The sequence below is a fragment of the Petaurus breviceps genome, unplaced genomic scaffold (genome assembly GCF_028583685.1).
Source record: "Petaurus breviceps papuanus isolate PSGF00001 unplaced genomic scaffold, PetGlider_PUasm1.0 140, whole genome shotgun sequence".
NCBI lineage: Eukaryota > Metazoa > Chordata > Mammalia > Diprotodontia > Petauridae > Petaurus > Petaurus breviceps.
In genome coordinates this window covers 39,166,316-39,190,897 of record NW_027185698.1, presented here as the reverse complement: position 1 = coordinate 39,190,897, position 24,582 = coordinate 39,166,316, and the positions used below count along the sequence as shown (strand labels likewise).

The following is a 24,582-nucleotide window of genomic DNA, read 5'->3' as shown; positions in this document are numbered from 1 at the left end:
TTGTATATACAGACATATCAATTAATTGTAGTTGGATGATGATGATGATGATGATGATGATGATGATGATGATGATGGGTCTCCATGGCCACCTTCTAGTGAAAAGTCTGTGTGGCCTTTGTTAGGGCAGTCCTTGAGTTCACTAAAGCCTTTCTGTCTGGGTAGAACCTGTCAGATTTGTCTTCCACTGACATGGCTTTTGAGAACACAGGGGAAAAAGGGGGCACCAGAATAGAACTTTATCAGAGGAATAATAATAGCCATTCACCTTTACAGTATAGAATGCTTTAAGGCGATAGTGCTTTCTCACAAAAGGCCTGTAAGGCAGATAGGGCTATTATTATCTCTATTTTACAGATAACATAAATTGAACTGAGAGCTTAAGGGACTTGTCCATGACCACATTGCTAGTGCATGTAGAGATTCTAACCTGTGTTTCCTGATATATCCAGCACTCTTTTCATTCTACCTCTATGAAAGCCATGGTCCTAAAAGGATAGTTGTTTTCCACTCTTTAAGATTGTTACCCATGTTTGGCCTCTCATATTCTTTAATTTTCACAAATGAAAAAAATGAAAGTAAATCAAAGGGTCTACATCTTCCTCCTTTTGTCTGATGGCATGAAAGCTTTCATAGAAACAGATGTAAGCCTTTACATTTCTGGAATAACTCATTCTAGTTTTACATTATTTTGTTGGTTTTTTCTCCCTACCCACTCATGATCCTTTTCAGGTTTTAAAAATTCATTTTGGATTCTGCCTTACAAATCATTTTTTTCCGGTCAGAGATAATGTTCTATCACTAATATGTATTCAGGTTCTTAGGTAAGTATTGCAGGAATGTAGGAATAACAGGAAAAGGAACATAGAATTTTAGAGATGGAAGAAATACAGCTCTAATCATCTGATCTAGTCTTCTCAATTTACATATGAGGAAGCTAAGGCCAAGAAGAGAAAAGACTTGGCAGAGGCCACATAGGATATTCTGTGGCAGAGCTGGGATACAGTTCAACAATTGAACATTTAATTGTCAATATTATGTTTTCAGGTTTTTTCTTCTGCCATTCAGAGTTCTGGTTCTCCAAGACATACGCATTTTATTCAGAAAATTTTAAACATGGAGGTAAGTTTACACTTAAGTGACAGCTTAAATTCATTTTCTTTTGTTCCCCGTTTCATTGAAAATTCTAAAAAGGATAAGAAAATAGATAAGAATCTTAAGACTGCATGTTATAGGAATGAATGGTTAGTGCTTTCTGTCATTTTGGTTCTGTCATTTTGGGCCTCAAGCTACTTTACCTATGCTATAAAGGGGTAAAATTCCAGTGTTCTCTGAGCAAGCACTTCCTCAATATCTATTCTGTGCATGTTATCATAAAGTATAATGGAGGAGAAACCTAAAACTATCCCTCTTTCTCCTGTTGTTCTCAGAAAGAATCGTGATATCCACAGTGTGAGTGCCCCTCCTCCAAAGTAGATTTCAACCCATGGTCTTTGTAGCTTCAAGTGTGGTATTCCAGCCCTATGCAATAGTTTTGCAATGTTCAAAACACCTCTTTTTATTTGCCAATTTGCTCCAGAGAGATTGGGTATCAGTGTTTGATTAACAGCTTCAGGCCAACCAACAAAGTGACTTGTAGCAGTGTTACTTAGAATACAGTTTCATTCCAGGGAAAAAATTTGATTAATTACAGGTTAATTGTAATGGGATGGTTTTCTGGGCTTGTGACAGATGTTCTTAGAGAAAAAGAAGGTGATGGATTTTCCCTGCACCTGTCAAGCTCTATCTGATCAATTCCTTCAAGGACGCACTCAAATATCAGCTTTCTCTAATTATTGTTACCCCCCAAAGCTACAAGAGTTTTCCCCACCTCCTTTGAACTGAGGAGGAGCCCTCCACATTTCTCTTATGCAGTTTTCACATCCTATCATATAGTCATCATGTAGTGATTTGTGTCCACGCCTTACTTCCTGTAATAGATTATAAACTCCAAGAAGCAGAAACCTTGCCTTTCTCTTCTTCATATTCCCAGTTTGGGACATAGAGACTTGGATGTAATAAGAACTCAACACATTTTTGTTGTATTGAATTGAGATGAGAAGGAAATATGTTCATTCTTCATTGACCTTGTGCTTGCATATTTAGATTTTTGGATGTTTTGCTCTGACTGAAGTAAGTCATGGGAGCAATACCAAGGCTATTCGAACAACTGCCCAATATGATCCCACTACTCAGGTTAGTATTACCACATGGGTCTTTAGGTAAATAATAAAAAATGTCTAGTGGGATATTAATTTAATGCTTTTAAGGTCAAAATTATGTTAAGAACTTACATTAATAAATATACATGCAAATAATATAGATGTATTAGTGCATCATGAAGAGAAATAAGTAATTAGGAAATAGAATGTATTTGGGAATCAGAATCTCTTCACAAGTACAGATATTTTGGAGGGAATTTTTAGTAGTGGCATATATAAGTATATGTTGGGGGAGCAAGAAGAAAAGTGTATGTTGACCTCCAACTCGATTATCTTTTGAAGTAAACTTCTCTTTAAGATTTTCCCAGTAGCCAACAATAGTACAAAAGATTTCAGTGTTGAAGAAAGATGTTATTTCCAGGCCAGGGCTATATTAGCAATAAGATTAATGGCTCCAAATGTGTGCTCTTATACCAATTATCATAAATATGTAGTCATTTAAAAAATTTTGCAGAAAGTATTATTAAGTCATTTGACCTTATCATCCAAGCATTGTGAAACAATGCATTTAAAAGGGAAAAAATCCCAACAATATATGTTCAGTTTCCTTATTAGTCCTTTTTGTATTGTGTAGGAGTTCATCATCAATTCTCCTGATTTTGAAGCTTCCAAATTTTGGATTGGTAATATGGGAAAGAGCGCCACTCATGCTGTTGTATATGCCCAGTTATATACCCCAGAAGGCCAGTGCCATGGATTGCATTGGTTTGTTGTACAGGTGAGACTATATCATTTACATTTTTCTAATTTTTTTCAATAAACAAAAATCTTTCTCTCCCTCCTACCTTTCCCTTCTCCTTCACCATAGGGGGAATAAACCAAACAACAAACAAACAAACAACTTTTAACAATATGCAAAGGTCAAGAGAATTATCTAGAGTTACATAACTGGGAAGTGGCAAATTCATGCAAAATTAATTTCCACATTGGCCATATCCAAAAAAATATATGTCTCAGTATGCACCCTGAGGTGTCAGGAGGTAGGCGGCAGGCTTCATCATTAGTCCTCTGGACTCCTGATCATTACCTCAGAGTCCTTAAGTCCTTCAAGGTTCTTTGTCTTTATGTTTTTGTAGTTATTGTATAAATTGTCTCCTAGTTCTTCTTGTTTCATTTTGCATCGGTTCATACAAGTCTTTCTAGGTTTCTCTGAAACTGTCGCATTCATTCTATTCCATTATTCCATTACGTTCATATGCAATAATTTATTCAGCCATCCCCCAAGTGACATGTGCCCCTTAGTTTCTGGCTCTTTGCCATAATAGAAAGAACTGCTATAAATATTTTTGTACAAATGAGTCCTTTTACTCTTTCTTGATCTCTTTGGGATATAGATCTAGTAGTGGTATCACTGGTCAAAGTGTATATATGTAGTTTAGTAACTTTAAAAAACAAACAAATGTATTACTTATTTTTAATATTCATTTAAAATTTTTTGAGTTCTAAATTCTCTCCCTTCAGTCCCATGTTACTAAAAAAAGCAAGAAAAATAAAGGAAGTAAAAAATTTTACTTCAATCTGCATTTCAACTCCATCAATTCTTTCTCTCTGGAGGTGGCGTAGATAGCATTTTTCATCATGGGTCTTTTGGAATTTTGTTAGATCATTATACAGAGTAGTTAAGTCTTTCACAGTCAATCATCATACAATATTACTGTCACTATATAAAATGTTCTCCTGGTTCTACTCGTTTCACTTTGCATCAGTTCATATATGTCTTCCCAGGTTTTTCTGAAACCATCCTGCTTGTTATTTCATATAGCACAACAATATTCCATCACTAGTTTAATAACTTTTGGGGCAAAGTTACAAATTGTTTTCTACAATAGTCAACCCAATTCACAGATCCACCAGCTGTGCTTTAAGGTGCCTGTTTCCCCACAATCTGTCCAATATTTTTCATTTTCCTTTTTTTGTCCACTTTGCCAATCTGACTGTGAGACAGAACTTTAAAGTTAACTCAAATTTCTCTATTAGTGATTGGGAACATTTTTGTATGACTTTTGAGAACTTGGATTTTTTTCTCTGAAGACTTCTTATTTATATCATTTTACAATTTATTATTTGGGCACTTTTCTAATTTTAGAAAATGTAGACTTTCAGGGCTATAAAGAACTCTAATTCCACTTTCACATAGTCCTGTGGTTACAAAATACACATCCGTTATCCATTGTATTTTTAACTTTGAGATAGGTATGAAAGGTATTATACTCCCCCTTTTACATATAGTGAAGTTGAGGCTCAGGAAGGTCTCAAGATTATTACCTAGAGCTACATAATTGGTAAGTGGCAAATTCATAATTTGAATGCATTTAAGTAAGTATTATCTGTTATGGACTCAAGGCAACATCACCTTATAATCCTGATGTTTCTCCTCTGGACACGAGAGCTAATCGATATCCTTCTGAAACTGTGGTGCCCAGAAATGAACAAAGTACTCCAGACAAATTCCCTTTGATCTTGACTCTTTAATCCGGTATTACTATAATATTAATTTAATATAGTACTAGATATTTCTATCATCTGAACATGTGAGCATGCCACCTATGTTTCTTACTTAGGTCAATGAAAGAAATGTTAAACAGTGTACAGTCAGCCACAAGTACTTGAAGTGTTCTGCTAGATGCTTCCCATGTTGACGTTGCACCATTAACAGTTAACTGTCCTCGAGTCTTGTCCTTCAACCAGTTCTGTGGCCACTTGGTTGTGTTATCATTTTGTCTGCATCCCCCTGTCTTCTCCACAAGAATAGTATGAAATCCTTTATCAAAAGCTTTGCTAAATTTAAGTAAACTACATCCGCAGCATTCCTCTCCTCTACTAGCAATCCCCAACTTGCTATTCCAGTCAAAAAGGAATTGAAGTTAATCTGACTTAACCTATTCTTGATAAAATCATGTGTATTCTTGGTAATCAACACTAGATGTTTACTAACCATCTATTTAATAATCTACCCCAGATATGCAGAAAAGGGATTCCAGGAAAGAAAAGAGTTCAAAGTTGGACTGCAGGATTGAAACTGAAGGGAGGAAGGTGAAACCTGGGGAGGGATAGAGGGCCAGGAGAACAGGGAGAGGTGGGAAGTTCAGAAGTTATGGTGAGGATGAGAGAGCTAGGAAGTGTGTCGTAGGGAGGGGACATAGAAAGGTAGGAATTATGGTTAGAGAAATAAATGTTAGAATTCTGGATCATGGGTGATTGTACCATCTAAGACGGGACTGTTTCTGTGAGTGACTAAAATGGAGGGAGGGTATATATAGGTCAAGGAAGTTGATGAATTTAATGAACTAGGAGGTGAGGGTGCTTTTGGGAAATCAAAATTTATGTTGAAGTATGAGAGCAGGGGCTGTGGTAAAAAGGACATGACAGAGAATGGAGAACAATCTGATGGCCTATGGTAGACTATAAGATGGATATGGACTGGATCAGTGAAGGAGGAGAGCTTGCTACTGATGATGACATATGAATAGTCTGGAAATGGCAGTTGTGGGCAAAGAGTAGGCCCTGTTCTCCTCTTGGCCTAGTGTGTTAAGAGCATGAGAGGAACAACCATTACCAGAGAGGGTGGGTGGCCAGCAATGTAATGCCTTCTGGAGGGAGAATGGCTTTCATGACAGTAAAATGAAAATCACATGAAAAGATGCTTAGAATGAAGGGAAGTTTATTCAGAATGTAGCAAGAGTATCAGAAGGCACAATGGAAGCGAGAAGACAGTGGGCTCTTTGGAGGTTGAAGACTGATCCCAAGATTAATAGGAATAAGAGAGCAGGAGAGTTAGTATAAAGGGGGCTTTTGCCTCAGTAGATCAAGATTTAATTATAGGAATTGGTCAGACTTGTACTTCCTCACATTCCAGGGAAGAAAGGATGGAGCCAGCAAGGAGGTTGGAACTAATGTCTGGGTTAGACAAAGACCTAGTGATCACAACCCCAGGGACCTCACTGAACTCACACTGTTGCCAGTTCCTTTGTCTCATCCCAAGATGCACATACAGTGCAAGCACAGAAGATAGTCTGAATGTGCAATGTGCAGTTGACTCTGATTGGTCCTCGTGTCCTGGGCTTTGGTGCTCTCTGAGGTCCTTGTTGTACAAGACTTGGAGTCTATATGCTTAGTGTTTATATCACACAATAGAGTGAAGCAGAGCAAAGCAGACAGTGCGTCTACATGTGATAGGTTCTAGGTGAAGAGATCTCCAAATCTAGTTCCTAGGCACTTAGTAAAGTAAGGCTTAACTATCGTTTCTTAGTAATTTTAGTGACTCAAGGTTTTTTTTTTTTTTTCCAACAAAAGGGCAGTAGCTTCTTGAACAGGGAGTCCTCCAAATCCAGTCATTAAGAAGGATAATGCCACACTTTCTCATGCCTAGTGATGGAGAAGTGAGGATGAGGGTCCTGGAGAAGGAGTCTCACTGTTAGCAACAGACCCCACCTGTACAAGGCTCTTCAGGGCTGACAGAACACTGGTGGGAAAGGGGAGATCAATGGAGTGTATTAAAAACAGGAGAATATGAGACTTCAGATTATTTGGTCCAGCCCCTTCAACTTGCAAAAACTTGACACTGAATTGACATTTTTCTTTCCATTGTAGCTTTTCAAGTTCCGATGACTTTATTTCTGAGTTGCTTTCATGGTAGAAGAAAACCATAACATTTGAATTTTCTACTTGTTAATATTTGCCTCCTTACTAGAGGTGTGTTTTTGCCAGCTTAACCTCCAAATTTCTTCTCTTCAGTTATGTTCAAAGATACTAATGATATCAATATTTTTGCAGACAACATTAAATTCTAGTTAAACCTAAAGCTTTTATAACCAGAAATTTTAAGTTCGCTGTGTGATAAGTTTAATTAAATCAATTACATTTTAATACTAATTTTAAAATAGTTTGTAGAGAGAACTGAATTTTCATACCTGCTTTTAAATGTCTTTATGTTTACCTCTTAGGTAAGTATACTTCTCTAAAGTCTGCTTATCAAAAACTTTTTGTACAATATTTGCAGAAAGAAACTTAGGACTTAAGATATATACAACCTCAAATTCTTTTTTTCTCTCCATACAAAAATAATAACCATATTTTCACATCATGGAAACACTGTCTTTCCACTAACTATTAAACCATCCATCAACAAGTACCTATTGCCATCTTCTGGTCATCTACATTTGTTGTAGGTATTTATATATTTACTTCAGAATTTAGTTTTTGCATGATTATAACATTGTATTTTTCTCATTGCTTTTTATGGGCATAAATAGATACGAGATCCAAAGACACTCCTTCCAATGCCAGGAATCATGGTTGGTGACATAGGAAAGAAGGTCGGACAGAATGGCTTAGACAATGGGTAAGTGAATACATCCCACTGGAGAAGTACAGTTTGGTCCTACTTGGAATCATGTGTTTAAAATTGTTTATAAATTAGATTCATAATAGAAACCTAAGGCTCCCCCATCCCCACCCTCCTGGCAAACAAAACAAAAATCGAGACCCAGAGAGGGGAAGCACTTTGTTCAGAGTCACCCCGAAACTTGTTTGCAGAGTTAGGACTAGAACTCAGATCTTGTGATTGCCATTTTCATCCGTGTGGAAAGAGTACCTGACCTTTGTGACCTTGGATAAATCATTTTATCTTTTCTGAGACTCGATTTCCTCCTGGATAATATGGATATTCATTTCACTCTCTGCCTTGCAGCTGTCATGCAGAAAGTGTTATGTAAAACTTAAAATGCTCTCTAAGTTCCATGTGGAACTAGTAACCTAGGAGCTAATCTTTGAAGGAATCCCATGAGTCCAAGACATTTGAGGTGAGAAGGGAGTACATTCCAGGTATAGGGGACAGTTCATGCAAAAAACCATGAAGACCGGAGATAGAATTTTGAGGTGGGGAGGCACAGCTAAGAGCTAAGAGGCTGTTTCTCTTATCATAGATAGCATGAATAGTAAGTGAAATGAGTTTGCAAAGTACAGATAAAAAATGGGGAAGGTTTGGCTAACAGAATAAGCAGTTTGTCACATCAAGGATATACCAAGTCAGTAAGCACTACCGTGTTTCCCCGATAATAAGACCTATCCTGAAAATAAGCCCTCCCCTTACTGTGTAAGATTCCTCTAAAATAAGCCCTCCCCCGAAAATAAGCCCTATTGAGATTGCTACTGTAGTGAAGGTGATCCCCTGCGCTACACGCTACATTACGGTACCCTCTGTATGCACCGTCCCCTCCCCCCCATGAAACGCACGCCACGCTCCGAGCTGCATCCAATCAGAGCTGCAGCAGTGAGTGCGTCATCCTGTTCTTCCCCAGTGATTTGCTTATTGAATAAAGGTACATTTTTTTGTTCACATTTACCTGTTTATTAAAATTGCTGTCAATGTTCATTAAAATAAGCCCTCCCCTGAAAATAAGCCCTCTGGTGTTTTTCTGTCCAAAAAATTTAATAAGACAGTGTCTTATTATCGGGGAAACACGGTATGTAAGAACCTGCTACATGCCAGATACTATGCTAAGCCCTAGAGATACAAAGAAAGACAAAAGCAATCCTTGGTATCAGGGAGCTCACAGTCCAATGGGGGAACAATTATGTATAAAAAAGATGTACATGCAGGACTAATTGGATTTAATCTCAGAGGGAAGGTACTTGCAGAATGAAGGATTTTAGCTGAGACTTGAAGGAAGCCAGGGAAGCCAGGAAGTAGAAATAAGGGATGAGAGCATTCCAGAATCAGAGGCGAATAACAGCAAGGATGTCCATGTCACTGAATTGTAGAGGGCATGGAAGGGAACAAGGTATAAGAAGACATGGAAAGGTAGAAAAGAGCCAGGTTAGGAAGGGCATAAAAAGCCAACTTGAGGATTTTATATGTGATCCTGAAAGTAACAGGGAGCTATTGGAGTTGTTGAATTGGGGTGTGGGGTGTGAAGTGGTCACACCTGTACTTGAGGAAGATTCATTTGACTCTGGAGTAGAAGGGAGAGACTTTTCCAGTGGATCTCTTGCCTCAGTGCCTGTATATCTTATTTCCCAATTACATGTAAGATGGTATTAATAATAGTATATATTATATGTACACACACATATATACATATATATTTGAATATTTGATTTTAAAACTTTCAATTCCAGATTCATTCCCTTCCTTCCTTGTCACCCACCCTTACTGGGATGATAAACAGTTCAGTATAGGTTGTACATGTGTTGCTAATGCAAAACAACAACATAGTAGATATATTGTAAAAGACTGACTATATTTCCATCCCTCCTATCCCACCTCCCACTTGTTTTATTCTCTACTTTGATCCTGTCCCTTTTCAAAAGAGGGTGCTTCTAACTTCCCTCCCCCCCCAACCTGCCTTCCCTTCCATCATCCCCTCTCTCATCCCCTTCCCCCCCTACTCTCCTGGAGGATGAGATACCCTATTTAGTGTGTATTTCACTTCCTCCTCAAGCCAAATTCAATGGGAATAAGGTGGACCCATTCCCTTTTGCCTCCCTATTCTTCCCCTCCATTGTAACCATTTTCCCTTGCCTCTTCTGTATGAGATAGTTTACCCCAATCTGTCTCTCCCCATCACCTCTCATTATATTCCTCTCACCTCTTAATTTCACCTTTTAAGCATCATCCCTTCCTGTTGAATTGGTCCTGTGCCCTCTATCTATGTATACCTGTAAACATATATACACACATTCACATATGTATTCATATGCCCATATACCCTCATATATATGTATATATATTTCTAATCCCTTCAACTACTGAGAAAAGTTTCATAAGTTACAATTATTGTTTTTCCATGTAGGAATATTAATAGTTCAACTTTGATAAGTTCCTTATAATTTCTTTTCCCTGTTTACCTTCTCATGCTTCTCTTGCTTCTTGTATCTGAATGTCAGATTTTCTGTTCAACTGTGGTTTTTTCAGCAAGAATGCTTGAAAGTCCTCTATTCCACTGAATGACACTGTGCTGGCTGATTCCTGCCAGCCTGCCGGGCTGTCCTCAGTGGGAGGTTAGCTTCTTTGTGTCATTTTGTGGGTTCTGCAGCTCCAAAGTTTGTTTAGAGTCCCCTTTTTACATGGATTGGGGAAGGTGGAAGCTGGAGCCGCAGGATGTTTGTGCTTCTACTCCGCCATCTTGGCTCTGCCCCGCTTTGAGAAATTCTGGTGGCTATTTCCAGGAATTTTTCCAAGTACTAGATTTGGCCAAGGCCTGCTCTCTCCATCGCCAAAAACACCAGAAACACACCAAATGAAAGAAAAGAAAAATAACTAAGAGAAGAAAAACCCTTAAAGATAATATCCATGAGAGGGACAACAAAAGACCATATTCTCAGCTGCCCTTTTCCTCTTCAGTACTCAAGACGAGAGGGCTGAGGGCTCTGTTTGGCTGATCATGGGTCCCCAGGTACCACTCCTAATATGGACTCCACATTAAGGTCAACAAGGGCCCTACTAGTTACTACTACTACCAATACTCCTCCTCCTCTTCTTCCTCCTTATTTATATGGTACTTTAAGGTTTACAAAGCACTTTACCTAAGTTATTTGATCCTCATAAGGACCCAGAAAAGGAACTAGGGATTTTTTTAATCATCATATTAGAGATGGGAAAACTGAAGCTGAGGAATGTAAAGTGACTTACCCAAGAATTTGAGGCAGTATTTGGACACAGGTCTTGTTGCCTACAAGTCCAACATTCTATCCTCTGTGCTATCTAGCTGCCTCTGTAGTCAAGGGAAGTTTGGAAGTCACAGCAACTAGGTCAGACCTTTACCATCCGTGCCTAATAGTCATCCCTTAGCAATCATTCAGCCAGAGTACTCCTTTTTTCAACAGAGGAAATTTTATAAGTTAAAGCTCCACAGAGATAAAAGCAGCAACAGATTAATTGTAGGAAAACTAAGAAGAAATACAATAGATTAAGAGAATCCCAGGAGAAAATTCTAAGAGAGAATAATTCTGTAATAATTACAAGTAGAGGCCTGAAAAAAAGAATCAGTTGACCACAATGACTGAAAAAAGAGAGAAGGAATAAAATTTGAGCTTTTGATGGAAAAACTGTCATCCCTGCCACTGTGGGAGGCTGAGGCTGGTCGATTCTTTGAGTTTGGAAGTTCTGTAAGGTTAAATTCAGCTCGGCATCTGAATTTAGTCTGGCACAAGTATGGTAAGATCATGGGAGAGGAAAGTCACCAGGCTGGTGGGGCAAACCAGCCTGTGCCAGAAAAATGGAGTAGGTTAAAAACCTTTATGGTCAGTATTGAATTTGGTAGGAAGGGAAAGAGCCTAAGAGGAAGGAATGAAAGAAGAAAAATTTTAAAGAGAATAGATACCTTAGAAAAAGTCAGGAAATTTTAGTAAAAGATGGTAGACCCTTAAAAAAAGGAATGGAGGAAGTAAATTAAAGAAATAGAACAAAGTCAAAAGGCAGAAAAATTGGAAGAACACATGATGTACCTACTATTGATAACATCTATCCTAAGAGAAAGAGTATGGAGGTAAAATTCAGGAATCACACTGTTTCCTATGCAATCTTCTTTTTGTATTTTATGGTGTATATGAAAATGCTCTTTTTTTGATTATTAAGTTAAAAATAAAAATTTTAACGCCTTCCAAAAATAAATTCAAGAATCATCAGAATCCCAGAAAAGCTAAGGGGAAAATCTTGTGTTTCAGGAAATCATAAAGGAGAAGAAAAACCCGGATAAGATCTATTTCTTTTCCTCCCTTGTCCTTACCCATATGATCTGTACCTGCCAAAAAGAAAGTGCTTAATAAATTGCTTGTTGATTGATTGGAAGGGAAATGCAAAAAACAAGATAATTTAAAAAAACAAGCTACAAAAGTAAACCAGTTTGGGCAATTTTAAAGTGGTAAATGATGATCAAGATGGGGCAAGGCACTGTTGTCCCTCGAAAATCCCGGCTTCTTTTAGAGTCAACAAGGAAACAAAGAGACAAATTCACATGTTGTGTGTTCAAAAAAGCAGAGTCCCTAGGGGAAGAGGAGGGAGGATCATAATAGTTGTTAGTATAATATAGTTGTTGTATACTATACAATAGTATAATTGTTGTACCACAGCAGAAGAGAATAAAATAGAAGGAGAAGAAGGATAGGTGTTGGTATCTAGGGAACCTCATTGTTATTTGAACTGGGCAAGGGAAAATTTGGGGGGGTGGAATTTAGGGGTAGAAATATAATAAACAGGGACCATAAGAAAGGGTGTTGAGAGGGAAGAAAGTATTAGAGAATGGATAGTCACAGGAAGAGTTGGAAGGGAACTCAAAGACTTTGTAATCCAACCTCCTTGTTTTACAGATGAGGAAACTGAGGCCCATGGAGATTAAGTGTCTCCCAAGAAATTTTATCCCAAGATTAAGTTCTCCTAAGAAAGTAAGTGACCAGACCAGGATTCAAACTCAGGTCCACTGATTATAAATCCAAGCCTCTTTCCATAATGCAGTGCTTAGAAAGAGGTCATTGTTTAAATGTCTCATATGATCTGGGAATCATTGAGTCTTAGAATGATAGACCTAGTACTGACTGCATCTGTCATCTCATCCACCATCCCCTCTTCTTTCATAGATGAGGAAACTGAGTCCCAAAGAAAGAGACATTATCAATATTTTTATCTCTATTACTTTTTTTTTTTATCAATTGGGGTTAAGTAACTTGCTCAAGGTTACACGGCCAGAATTGGGTGTGGTGCTAAGTGTCTGAGCCTGGATTTGATCCCCAGGTCATCCCGGCACTGGGGCCGGTGCTCTTACTCTCTTAGCCACCTGGCTACCCCTAAGCAATTGGGATTAAGAAACTTGATCAAGGTTACAGGGCCAGGTATTTCTGGGTGGATGCTAAGTGTCTGAGCCCAGACTCAATCCCCAGGCCATCCCAACACTGGGGCCGGTGCTCCCACTCGCTGTGCTATCTGGCCGCCCCATCTCTATTACATTTAAGGCAACAGTGTCATAAGGGTAAAGTAACTTGGCTCTGGTCTCCAACCTAATAAACATTGGAGACAAGAGAAGAAACCAGACCCCCCAGCTCCAAGGCTGTCAGTCTTTCTATCATGTTACATGATTTGTCGTCATTTTCCTCTTTTCCTAAAAGCAGAAAACTGAGCAAAATCCCAGTTAATTGAGATTCCAGGTGGAACTTTACTATATCTTGATGTGTGATGTTCATCATCATATCTTCAGAGCTTTGGGACTAAAAAAAGCTAATGAATACAGAACAAATCTACTTGAATTTTATTGACATAAAAGACTCGGCATCGTCAAATGCAGAAAGGGTGAAGTATTAAAAACAAGTTCTTTAGAGATAACAGCCACAGAAATGAGCACCATAAATGGACCTGTAAACGCGGAGTCAGGCTGGACATGCTCTAAGATCGTCACCTCCAGCAGGGGGCGCAATTGTGCTGAATATGTGTGACTTCTAAGCTTGGCTTCTGAGGGTCTCATCTTTTCGTTCTGCCTTCTCTCTCCACCTGATTCACATTCATGGTTTTCATAGTTTAGTGATTTTTATCATTTCAGAACCAGTGTGGTTTTAGTAAGAAGGAACAGAAAAAGAGATGATTTTGTAGCCAGGCAGGGCTTTGTCTGGCAGCTGAATACAGCACAGTTGATTAGCTGAGCAAACAGATCCACTTCCATGTCTTCCTCCTACTCTCTCACTTTTTAATGAAATCTTGCTCCAGGTTCCAGAGAAGTCTAGGGACGTGGAGATCCTAGAGATAACTAAAATGGCAGAAATTCCCTGGCTCACCTCCACCCCTGCCTGAGCTGAGGAACATGCCCTGCCCTCTTCAGGCTGCCCTCCTCTTCTCTCAGTTGCTAACCTGGCACTGACAGCCTTGATACAAACCCTAGGGAATGACCATATACTTTATTAACAGTTTCATGTAGCAGAGGAGGGCCTCTGATGGCAAGGCAGAAGGCTGTACCACCCCAGCCTCTTCCCTGAAGGGGAAGGTTTTCCTAGGCAGCTGTCTGGGGAGGCAAGGGGAATATAGGTGCTGTGGATAGATTCTGACAATTTCACCAACCCTAGGATGCTGGATGGTCCAATTTCATCTCTCTCCATTTTCCCATGTGCTCTGCCATGCTGTGAAGTATCAACTTTGGTTTCCCTGCTATCTGTTAGATAGAGGAAGGGCCCAGGCCACCTTCCCTAGCCCCGTCCATTTCCCTCAATCTGTTGACAAAGCAGGAAGCCTAGAGGACCAGTGCAGGTCTCAACTACTTGACTTATTTATTTGCCAATTGACAGAAAAAAAGTTCCTTTAAAAGCCTCAGAAATTTGCATATCTATAAGTAATACCTGCATTCCCATTAATAATAATATTCCCATTCACCAGATCTCCATAGCAATGCCCCTTGGGGAAGAGTTAATTTTAAAAAATAATATTTGCTGAAATACTGAGGTCAGAATTATTTGGAATTTAAATTTGTAGAATTTAAAAACATTACAAATTTAAAACATTCAGAGTAATACCCTTATTTAAAATTAAAATTAAAAAAATTAGTTTCTAGTCTTTAGAATCTAAGGCCTAGAGAAGTTATACTAGCTAATGCCATTTAATTAAATTATGGAATTATATTGTCATAGATTGTATCAATTAATTACCAATAATCAGTGTTTTAATAGATCTTGTTTCCAGGATGAAGATCCTTTTCTCATAACCCTCTAATGAGGCAGGTAACATTTGTCTTGAATATTAGGCTTAAATCCACAGATTCATTCCTTAATTGAATAAAATCCTTTTAAGCACTATTCTATATATGCTTATATATATATATATGCATTTATATATACTATATATCACTATGCTAAGGTGACAGGAGAGAATCAAATATAAATAAGTCACAGTTTTACAATGAATAAGGTACATGTTAGCTCTAAGGTAACAGCTATGTCCAAAATTATGTTTTTCAGTCAGCTTTGTCTATAGAACATAGATTTTTAGGTTTAGAAGCTACCTTTCAACAAAGGATGTCTGAGCTGAAGGACCTTTTAAAATGCAAAATGTTAGAAGATACATTCAAGATTGCCTCGTTCAACTGCCTCATTTTATTAATGAAGAAATTGACTTTTAGTAGGGAATAGACTTTTACAAATAATAGTCAATAATACACAACATCGGGCAACTAGGTGGCACAGTGCATAAAGGGCTGGGCCTGGACTCAGGAAGACTCAATTTCCTGAATTCCTAGATTAAAATCTGACCTTAAATACTTACTAGCTGTGTGACCCTGAGCAAGTCATTTTCCCCTACTTGCTTCAGTTTCCTCATCTGTAAAATGAACTGGAGAAGAAAAAGTACAAACTGCCAAGAAAACCCCAAATGGGATCATGAAGAGCTGGACAACAAGCTTCTTCCATCTGTAGATCAACATTATTCAAGCACTGTCTGAAACCAGAAGTAATTCTGCTCATTATGCTCTGGTAATATGCTTCAGATAAGGCATAAGCAAGGAGATGTATGCCTGCCGTTATGATGAAGAAGATCCAGTGCATGGTCCAAGTGAAGAAGGGATTCTTTGTGGATGGCAAAAAAAAAAGTCCTTTAGGTATTCTTGTTTTTAGATGACTGTGCTGATTGCATTGAGCCTCAAAACATCACAGACTGTCTTGGAAGAAATCTGTCATCACCGAAAGGAGTTTGACCTGTCCATCCACACAGAAAAGACCAAATGGATTGAGAATGTTTGTCGCCCAGATTTTAACTATATCTGACTGAATACTTTATAGAGCTTGTCCAGCAATATGTCTGCCTCGGATAGACAGTACAGATGGACAGTGAGCAGGGCCCAAAGTTGAAAAGGAAAGTGAGCTGTATTACTTTGAAGAACTTGCAAAGCTCTTACTGGCCCCAAGCTTCTCATAACAGTGAAGTTCCAGATTTTCAATACAGATGTTTTACTGGTGTTGCTGTATGGCAGCAAGACCTGGAACACCATTGCCACTGAAGAACACAAGATAACCATCACATAGAGGTCAGTAGAGGGTCTGGACAGGCTCTAACAGATAATCAGTAAAAGACTCTGACTTCTTCAGAACAAGAGTATGATCAAAGACTTGGATGAAAGAAAAAAATGGGTTGATCATATGATGAGAGCACATGACAAATGGAGGTGCAAAGGTTCACTGAAGAAAATGATTCTTTAAAACCTAGTTTGGGGCAAGTGAAACATCAAGAAGCAATAAAATAAAGGCAACAGAATTTTTTTTTTAAATAGAAGAAAATGTGAACTATCTCATTGGAAAAACAACTGACATGGAAAATAAATCAAAGAGAAAAAATAAAAAAAAACATGATTAAAAAAAAAAAGAACCTAGCCATCGTATTTCAAGAAATTATCAAGAAAAATTGCCCTGATATCCTGGAACCAGCAGGTAAAATAGAAATTAAAAGAATCTACCAGTCACCTCCTAAAAGAGATCCCCAAATGAAAGTTCCCAGGAATATTATAGCTAAATTCCAGAGCTCCCAGTTCAAGGAGAAAATACTATAAGCAGTCAGAAAGAAACGATTCAAATATCATGGATCCACAGTCAAGATTCTATGAGATTTAGCAGCGTGTTCCTTAAGAGGATGAGCTGGTTTTTACCTTTCTTTGTATCACTAGTATTTAGCACAGTGCCTGACACCAAGAAAATACCTAATAAACATTTGCTCTTATTGAAGTAAATCTGGGAATATAGGCTGGAGACAGATTGTGAGGACTTTAAATGCCACACAGGGGAGTTTATTGTTTAGCTCAGAGGTAACAAAAGCTTCTTGAGGGGAGTGACATGATCACCCCTGTGTTTTAGGAATAGAAATTTGACAGTTTTGTGAGGGGGAGGCAGTGGAAGAAAGAGCAATTAGGGGGCTACTACAGTAATCCTGGTGAGAGTGAGGAAGGCCTGAATTAGGGTAGTTGTTAGCACTTGCCACAGATTACCTTATATATTTTTTTAAGCAATCAGGGTTAAGTAACTTGCTCAAGGTTACACAGCCAGGTGTGGTGCTGAGTATCTGAGTCCAGATTTGATCCAGGTCATCTCGACACTGGAGCCGGTGCTCTTACTCGCTGAGCCACCTGGCTGCCCCTAAGCAATTGGGGTTAAGTAACTTGCTCAAGGTTACACGGCCAGGTGTTTCTGGGTGGGTGCTAAGTGTCTGAGCCTGGGATTCAATCTCCAGGTCTTCTCAACACTGGAGCCGGTGCTCTTACTCGCTGTGCTACCTGGCCGCCCCTACCTTATATTTTCTTATCTGTGTACATGTTGTATTTTCCCAGTAAAATGTAGACACCTTGAGGATAATAGCTATATAGTATGTCCAGAGTTGAACACAGTGCCCTGTTTCTTTGAAGTGAGTATTGTTATAATCTCTCTGGACTGTTTCCTCATCTCTAAAATGAAAGTGTTGAATTGAATGATTTCTGACTTCCCTTTCAGAACTAAATTCTTTGTTCTTAATATACTATGATTTAATGATGCTCTAATATAAATATCAACTTTCCTTGTTAATGTCAGATTAATGTTCTGTTTACAAGTACGCACATATGCCACAAGCACACATGATTGTTTCATCCCTTTTTATGGATCATTGACAACAAAGGGACAAGCATTTTCCATTCCTTAGGGGGCCGCTTTTTTTTTCAAAATGAGATCATTTTTCAGATCTACTTGAAAAGACATTTTCTGGCCTGAAATATAACTAATTGGACTGTGATTCAGTTTATATATTGGGTCCAAAATTTTTTTATAAAAGAAATCTTTTTAATGAATAAAGGTGTAGTGTTATGGATTGTGGATTCAGGAAGACCTGAATTCAAGGCCTGCCTTTTATACTCCTGACTCCATGGACTTGGGCATTATTTAACTTCTCCATACCTCAGGCAACTCCATAAGATTGTAAGCTTCAGAATAATTTCTTTATTGGTTGAAGGAGTTCCCTACTTCATTGAAATAATTATTTTGGACCAACACACACATGATGGGGATGGGACCTGAACCCCAAAAAGCCCTTGAACTTTCCCACAAATTTCAGCAACCAAGTCCCTGGCATTTCACCGAGGTATCTGGCCCATCCCATTATAATCCATTTAACAACCCTTTTATTGTGGCCCTCATTGTCTGCATGTGGCCTACCAGCCCAACCAGACTACTTGCCATTCCTTAATCCCATCCAGATCTTCCCACAGTATTTCTGTATAAAATATCAATCTTATCCCTGTTAAACTGTTCAGATTCTTAGAATCTGATCTGCTTGTGTTGGCATCACGAATACCAAAGACTCAGTAGGAATCTCACCCACCCAACCAGTTTCTTAATAAACTTACTACTTAGATTGAAGAAGGCTTGAGTGGTCAAATTCTTTCAAGATAGACCCTCCCCCCCCATACCCTTGCATTTTGGGATGCTAGAAACCCATCCCCATCACAGATTCATTGTTTTTCTCACCCTCTTGATTAGTTTTTTATTAAAATAATTGCAAATTGGGCAAGAACTGACCAATACTCTTCTTAACTCACTACAGTTACATTCAGTAGTGTTTTGAATAGTCAGAATGCTTCACAGTTGCGCAGACATGATACATTGTATAGAGCATACAGGGGTGGGGTACCTGTGGTGTCAAGGTCATTTGTGACCTTCTAGGTCCTCAAGTTCAGCCCTAATCAAAGGGCCACACTTGAGAGCTTAGAGGGCTGCTTGTTCCCCACCCCTGGTTAGGACCTAAAGTCAGAAAACTTGAATTTGAATCCTGTCTCAGACACTCACTAGCTGTGTGACCCTGGGCAAGTTTTCTTCTTTATTTCTCAGTTTCCTCAACTGCAAAATGGGGATAATAATAGCACCTACCTCACAGGGTCATTGTAAGAATCAAAGGAGATAATGTGGAAATTATTTTGCAAACTTTAAAGCACTGTATAAATGGTAGTTATTATTGTTTCTATAATTAAAGCTTTTGAATTAACAATGTTAACCCCATTCTTTTATTTGGGAAGGGAGATTTAGAGAGGGTTTCTTGTTCTAAATCAGACACTTGACAGACCATATATCTATAAGAGCAAAGAGCTGAGAAACTTTAGAAAGACTCTGGGGCTTCCAAACATACTTACTCTTTCTCCCTCAATCCCCAGTATTCATATTTAATTAGATTTACCTGAAAACATAGCCATTAGTAACTTCTTTAGAGGATTGTTGTCAGTATGATTTAGTTTTAGGGTGTAGACAACAGTGATCTGAGTAATTTCATTTCCTGAGGGATAGTCTTCTACCTTGTGCTAATGTAGTCCCTTTCTTGTGAAATAACCTGTCTTTATACCAATAGAACATCATTTCTGCATTTTGTCTTTAAGACAGTGCCTAGCACATAATAGGTCTTAATAAATGCTTATTTCATTCTCTTTGCAATCCCCCTTTATATTCCTAGTGCTTATGTCTGACCCATAATAAACACTTTTTTAAAGATTAATTTTTTTATGATTTTTTTTTTGCTTTTTAGAGGGGCAATTGGGGTTAAGTGACTTGCCCAAGGTCACACAGCTAATTTTTGTGTTGTGTCTGAGGTTGGATTTGAACTCAGGTCCTCCTGACTCCAAGGCCGGTGCTCTATTCACTGTGCGACCTAGCCGCCCCAATTAGTCTTATTTTCTAAAGTTCTCTTTAGTGGCTGGTTCAATAAAAGGATACTGTATATGAAACTGAGAATGATCAAAACAGTCAGATAAGTTGCTATGGGAACTACTGATCTTTTCCAAGTACATTTAGCATAGTTTATATAACATCTGTTAGTGTGATAGGTGCACTCTCCAGAGTACTTACTGTAAAATAAATTTTTCTCAATTGGCAAACAATTCTTTCATTATTAATAGTTTTTCATTGCATAAATGTATATGGTTGTCCAATATTTTAAAAACTAAGCCCACTATGAGCTCTCCAAGTATACTTTTCAGTTCAAGGAAAACATTCATGTCTATATGAAACCTATAGCAGAAAAATGTGAGTGAGAAGAGACCTTAGCGTCCACCTAGTCCAGCCTATGCCTCAAAGGAAGCCCTTCTGCGGCCTTCGTGATTGAGGGATCCTGCAGCCTTTGCTTGCAGATGTCAAAGGAGGAAGAGGAGTCTATTGCCTTAGAGGCAGCTTGTCTACTTTCAGAAAACTCCAAGGATTAAGAAGTTGTTTTCTCTCAAGCCTATGTCTTTTTGCTATCTCCCCAGTTAAACTAATTCTATCTTTGGCAATCAAGTGGAGAGTCTAATCCTTCTTCCATGAGACAGCCCTTAAAATACCTGGTCAGCAGGCTTAATTCTTGCCTTAGTTTAATAATAATAATAATTTTTTTTATTTTTTGCTTAGTGTTCATTTTGTCATGTTACAAAATTTACCAAGGTGCCAATTTTTAAAAAATCAGTTATTTTCTCAGACTCTTTAATACTTTTGGTTCCATGGTCTCTACTTTTGAATAGCTGAATATTTGTAGATTTGAGTTTCTAATACTTGTCTTTAGGGTCTTTTCAACACATCTCGAATGAAGTGACCTTATAATTTCATCTTACCACAGAGAAATGTCTCAGGAAATTGAGTCAAATGCTACCTGAGTTCTTCAAGGACATGGAGGGAGGTCAGTACTTAAAAGTTGAGAACAATACCATGATTTCTGCTAATGTACCACTTTTCTGCCAATGTTATTATTCCTCAGAATATTTACTGTTCAGGGGCATTTACCCTTTTGTATCAATCAGACTGTCAGCAAAACAGGGAATGAGACACCGAGATCATGGGGACCGGATGGGAGCGAGTACGGCTGCTGTGTCCCAGTGGTTCCTCTCATGCCGGGGCTAATCCAAAGCATGATTCAGAGATCCCATTTACATATAGAGAGATAACACTTGACAGTTTACCAAGAGGTCACATGAGTTGATTTCTACCCTTGTGAGATAGATAGTGCAACTGTTATTTCCATTTTGCAAGAGAAGAACTGAATCTCAGAGGTATTTAGTGACTGGCCTATCAGCACACATGTAGTAAGGGACAGGCTTCGGACTTGGCCTGCTAATTTAAAATCCAGTTCACTTTCTCCCTACCTGTTCTCTCCCATATTCAACCAGCTTAGCTCAATGAAACCATCATTATTTGTTTTTATCACTAATAGTAGTAGCAGTGTTAGTTATGGTAGTAATAATAGCATACAAGTACATTTTCCATCCACTATTTTGTTTGCACAAGGAGGAAGGTTTAAATTTCTAAAAACCTATGGTAATAAAAATTATTTTTATTTAAACTTTGCAAGGCATTCATCTTGACAACAGTACTGTGAGGTATAGGTAGTTCAAGTCTTATTATGCCCCATGGGGACTCCATGGATGGAGGTAAAATGATTTGCTCATCCTGAAAGGCATGCTTGGTAGGGTTTAGGAGTCTGGCACAAAGAAATGCAAGCACATCTTAAATTAAGTAGCTTCCCATAGGACCAAATACATACTTCACTGTTTGGCATTTAAAGCCCTTCACAAGCTTGGCCCCAACCTGCCCTTTCAGTCTGGTTACATATTACTCCCTTCCATGATGGTCCAAAGTATCGCTTATTTTTACTCAAGTCCAGCGTTCCACTTCTGGGCTCCATGACTTTGCTCTGACCGTTCCCTTTGCCTGGAATGCATCCCCTCCTTGCCTGTGTCTCTTAGAATCGCAGACCTGCTCTTGGCTGCCTTTGTGACCTTAGATTTTCACTGAATCTCTTTGGGCTTCAGTTTCCTTATTGGTGGAACGAGAAGGTTGGACTAGCTGGTTTCTGAGATCCCTTACAATGCAAACTCTGGGATCCTGTGACTATATGGACATAGCTTTCTTGAGACTCTGCTGGAGCATCACTTTCTATAGTAGGTCTGTTCTGATTCTCCCAGCTTTCTGCTATCCTCTCCCTCCAAAATCAACTTCTATACATTTGGTCTCTATGTGTATGTATATGGACATGTTGTCTTCCCAAAAGAATGTGAGTTCTTTTAAGGGAGGGACTGTTTTATTTTCTTGTCTGTGTTCTTTGTGCCCAGCACAGTGCCTGTCATATTATAGGTGGTTCATAAATGATTGTTGATAGGTAGATATAATTCAGTTATAACAGGCATTCCTGTAGCTCCATTCATCACTAGCCTCCATAATTGCGATTAGCCAAACCTCTATACCTTCTTAGCTTTGACTATTCTTGTACACTTCCTTTTTATAAATTTGCAATAAATGATGTATGGACACACTTTGGGATTTCCTGTTTGTCTTTTGACTTGTGGTGGTAGCATTCTTACTCTTACTAACCAGCCTGCCTCCTTTTCTGGTCATATAGAAGGGAAGAGATTTTTTTTTTTTGGTACAGCTCTGACTTTTAATTCATTGTTAGCAATATGACACACCAGCCTGTGAAATATCAAAATTAGTAGTGTGTTGTATAACCAAGCTTCTGTTATACCAACAGAGGGTTTTTTTTTTTTTTTACAGTTCTGAGTTCTCTTACTAATGTCTTTGAACAGATTCACCATGTTTCATAATGTTAGGATTCCCCGGGAAAACCTGCTAAACCGAACAGGTGACGTTACCCCAGAGGGAGTCTACACCACTTCCTTTAAGGTATAGTGCTCTTATATTGAATCTGTATATGAAACGAAGACTATCAGAAACACAGATTCACGTGAATAGCTGATCCATCCTTCATTGTACAAAAAGTGACATGTTCTCATCCAGTGAAACTTGGGTCTTTTGAGGCATTCTGGTGCAGTGGGAGGAGCAAACCTGGAGTGCTGGCCTGGAATGTGAATCCCAGACTTCTGCGGCTTACAGCCTGTGTGAACTTGGACAAGTCCATTTAACCTCTGTGGGCCTCAGTTTTCTCAGCTGGAAAATGGGGGGAGGGATTGGGCTTAGAAGACCTTTAAGGGGCCTCCCAGTTCTAAAGGGCATCTGAAATGTTACCTATGGTTGTTCAGTGCTGCAAAGGCAGCAAAGGAATAAAATCCCAGACTCACTCATCTGTTGAACAAGCTGGCTGTGCTTTAAGAGAAAGCAGACAGGGTCAGGTAAATTCCAGATGCTTGGGTGGCTCCCAAATGGGGTTAAGCATTTGGGGGTTGTTTATTCAGAGTGTCTAGGCCAATAGGCAAACCTTAATATATGGACCTGCGGTCCATAAGGTTCTCACAGCAAGCCAAGCAGTCTAGGGCTATTTAAAAGCAAAAAAGAGGAGGGAAAGTGAGCATTTGTGAGCCAGACACAAGCATTTTCAGGCTGCAAAATTCATGCTTCTCACATTAGCTTCAACGTCGTGGATAATATAATATATAAGATATCAGTACGTAAGTATTTAAGCAAGCAAAATTTATAACAAAGAAACTGCTCTGACTTGTAAAGAAACATGCTAGAAAACTTAAGTAAAACTATAATCTAAAATAAAAGAAAGAAAAAATGCTCCATTATCCACTTTGCACTAGTGGCTGTTGCAACTTAGGGTATCCATTAATAAGAATCCTGGTTTGAGAATCTCTTCAGTAGTTCTCCACATATTCAAAGGGCACCCTGTTATCTCAAATAAGGTCCCACATGATCATTCTTGGAGCTCACGCTGGCAGACTGAATCCCCAGAGGCTGGCAGCTACTTCTCTTCCCCTCGGCATTCTATGGCCAACCCTGAAGACCTGAGGTTTCTAAAACTAGTGCACTTGTATCCCTGTCCAGTAAGCTCCTCTCCCCCCATATTGATTAGCTAGTCAACATCTACCTTTTACAAAGGAATACTTACTAGAAAACTATGAGAATGGAAGGACAAAAAACATCCCCCAAAACTAAGCAGTACACTCTCCCCTGGGGACTGTGGGCTAAAATTTGAAGCTTCAAAGTACTTAGTCACATACGTAGGGAACAGATTTTGCCAACGCATACCTCAAGAGTTCTTGCTTAGGGAGTTCTGTTCTCAACGTGCAGGGTCCTCACCAAGCTAGCTTCTAGAGATGGTGTCACTGATGGATGAGCTGTTCTCTTGCTGAACTGAGCTAGCTCCTTGCAGCACCTAGTGTCCATCTACCATGGGATCAAGTCAGGGTCCAGCAGCTGTTCAGCTGTCTCCTCAGGGTGGGCTCTTCACCAACCTCAGAAATTGCTGCCTTCAGCTCCAGAGTTTCCACCTGCTGAGGGGACCTCTAATGACTCTTCCAGGAAGCTCACCAAGTCACAACCTGGCCTGTGCTGTATTGGCAGGCTCATCGACCTAATAGTAGGAAAAAATAAATACAGATGACCCAGGGAGGGGAGATAAAGCAGCGGCTCCCACTGTTCCACCTCCACT

The 24,582-nt window shown here is 38.9% G+C and overlaps 1 protein-coding gene across 5 annotated transcripts in view; it reads left to right on the top strand.

The window, feature by feature from the left end:
• ACOX3 (acyl-CoA oxidase 3, pristanoyl) overlaps positions 1-24,582 on the top strand; it is an 85,694-nt gene that overhangs the window by 28,496 nt on the left and 32,616 nt on the right. For all 5 annotated transcript variants that reach the window (XM_069070589.1, XM_069070596.1, XM_069070614.1 and 2 more), the window contains 5 exons: positions 1,048-1,122; positions 2,146-2,235; positions 2,836-2,979; positions 7,514-7,602; positions 22,778-22,874. In XM_069070589.1, coding sequence (XP_068926690.1) covers positions 1,048-1,122; positions 2,146-2,235; positions 2,836-2,979; positions 7,514-7,602; positions 22,778-22,874 — 495 coding nt within the window. The remainder of the gene's footprint in view (positions 1-1,047; positions 1,123-2,145; positions 2,236-2,835; positions 2,980-7,513; positions 7,603-22,777; positions 22,875-24,582) is intronic.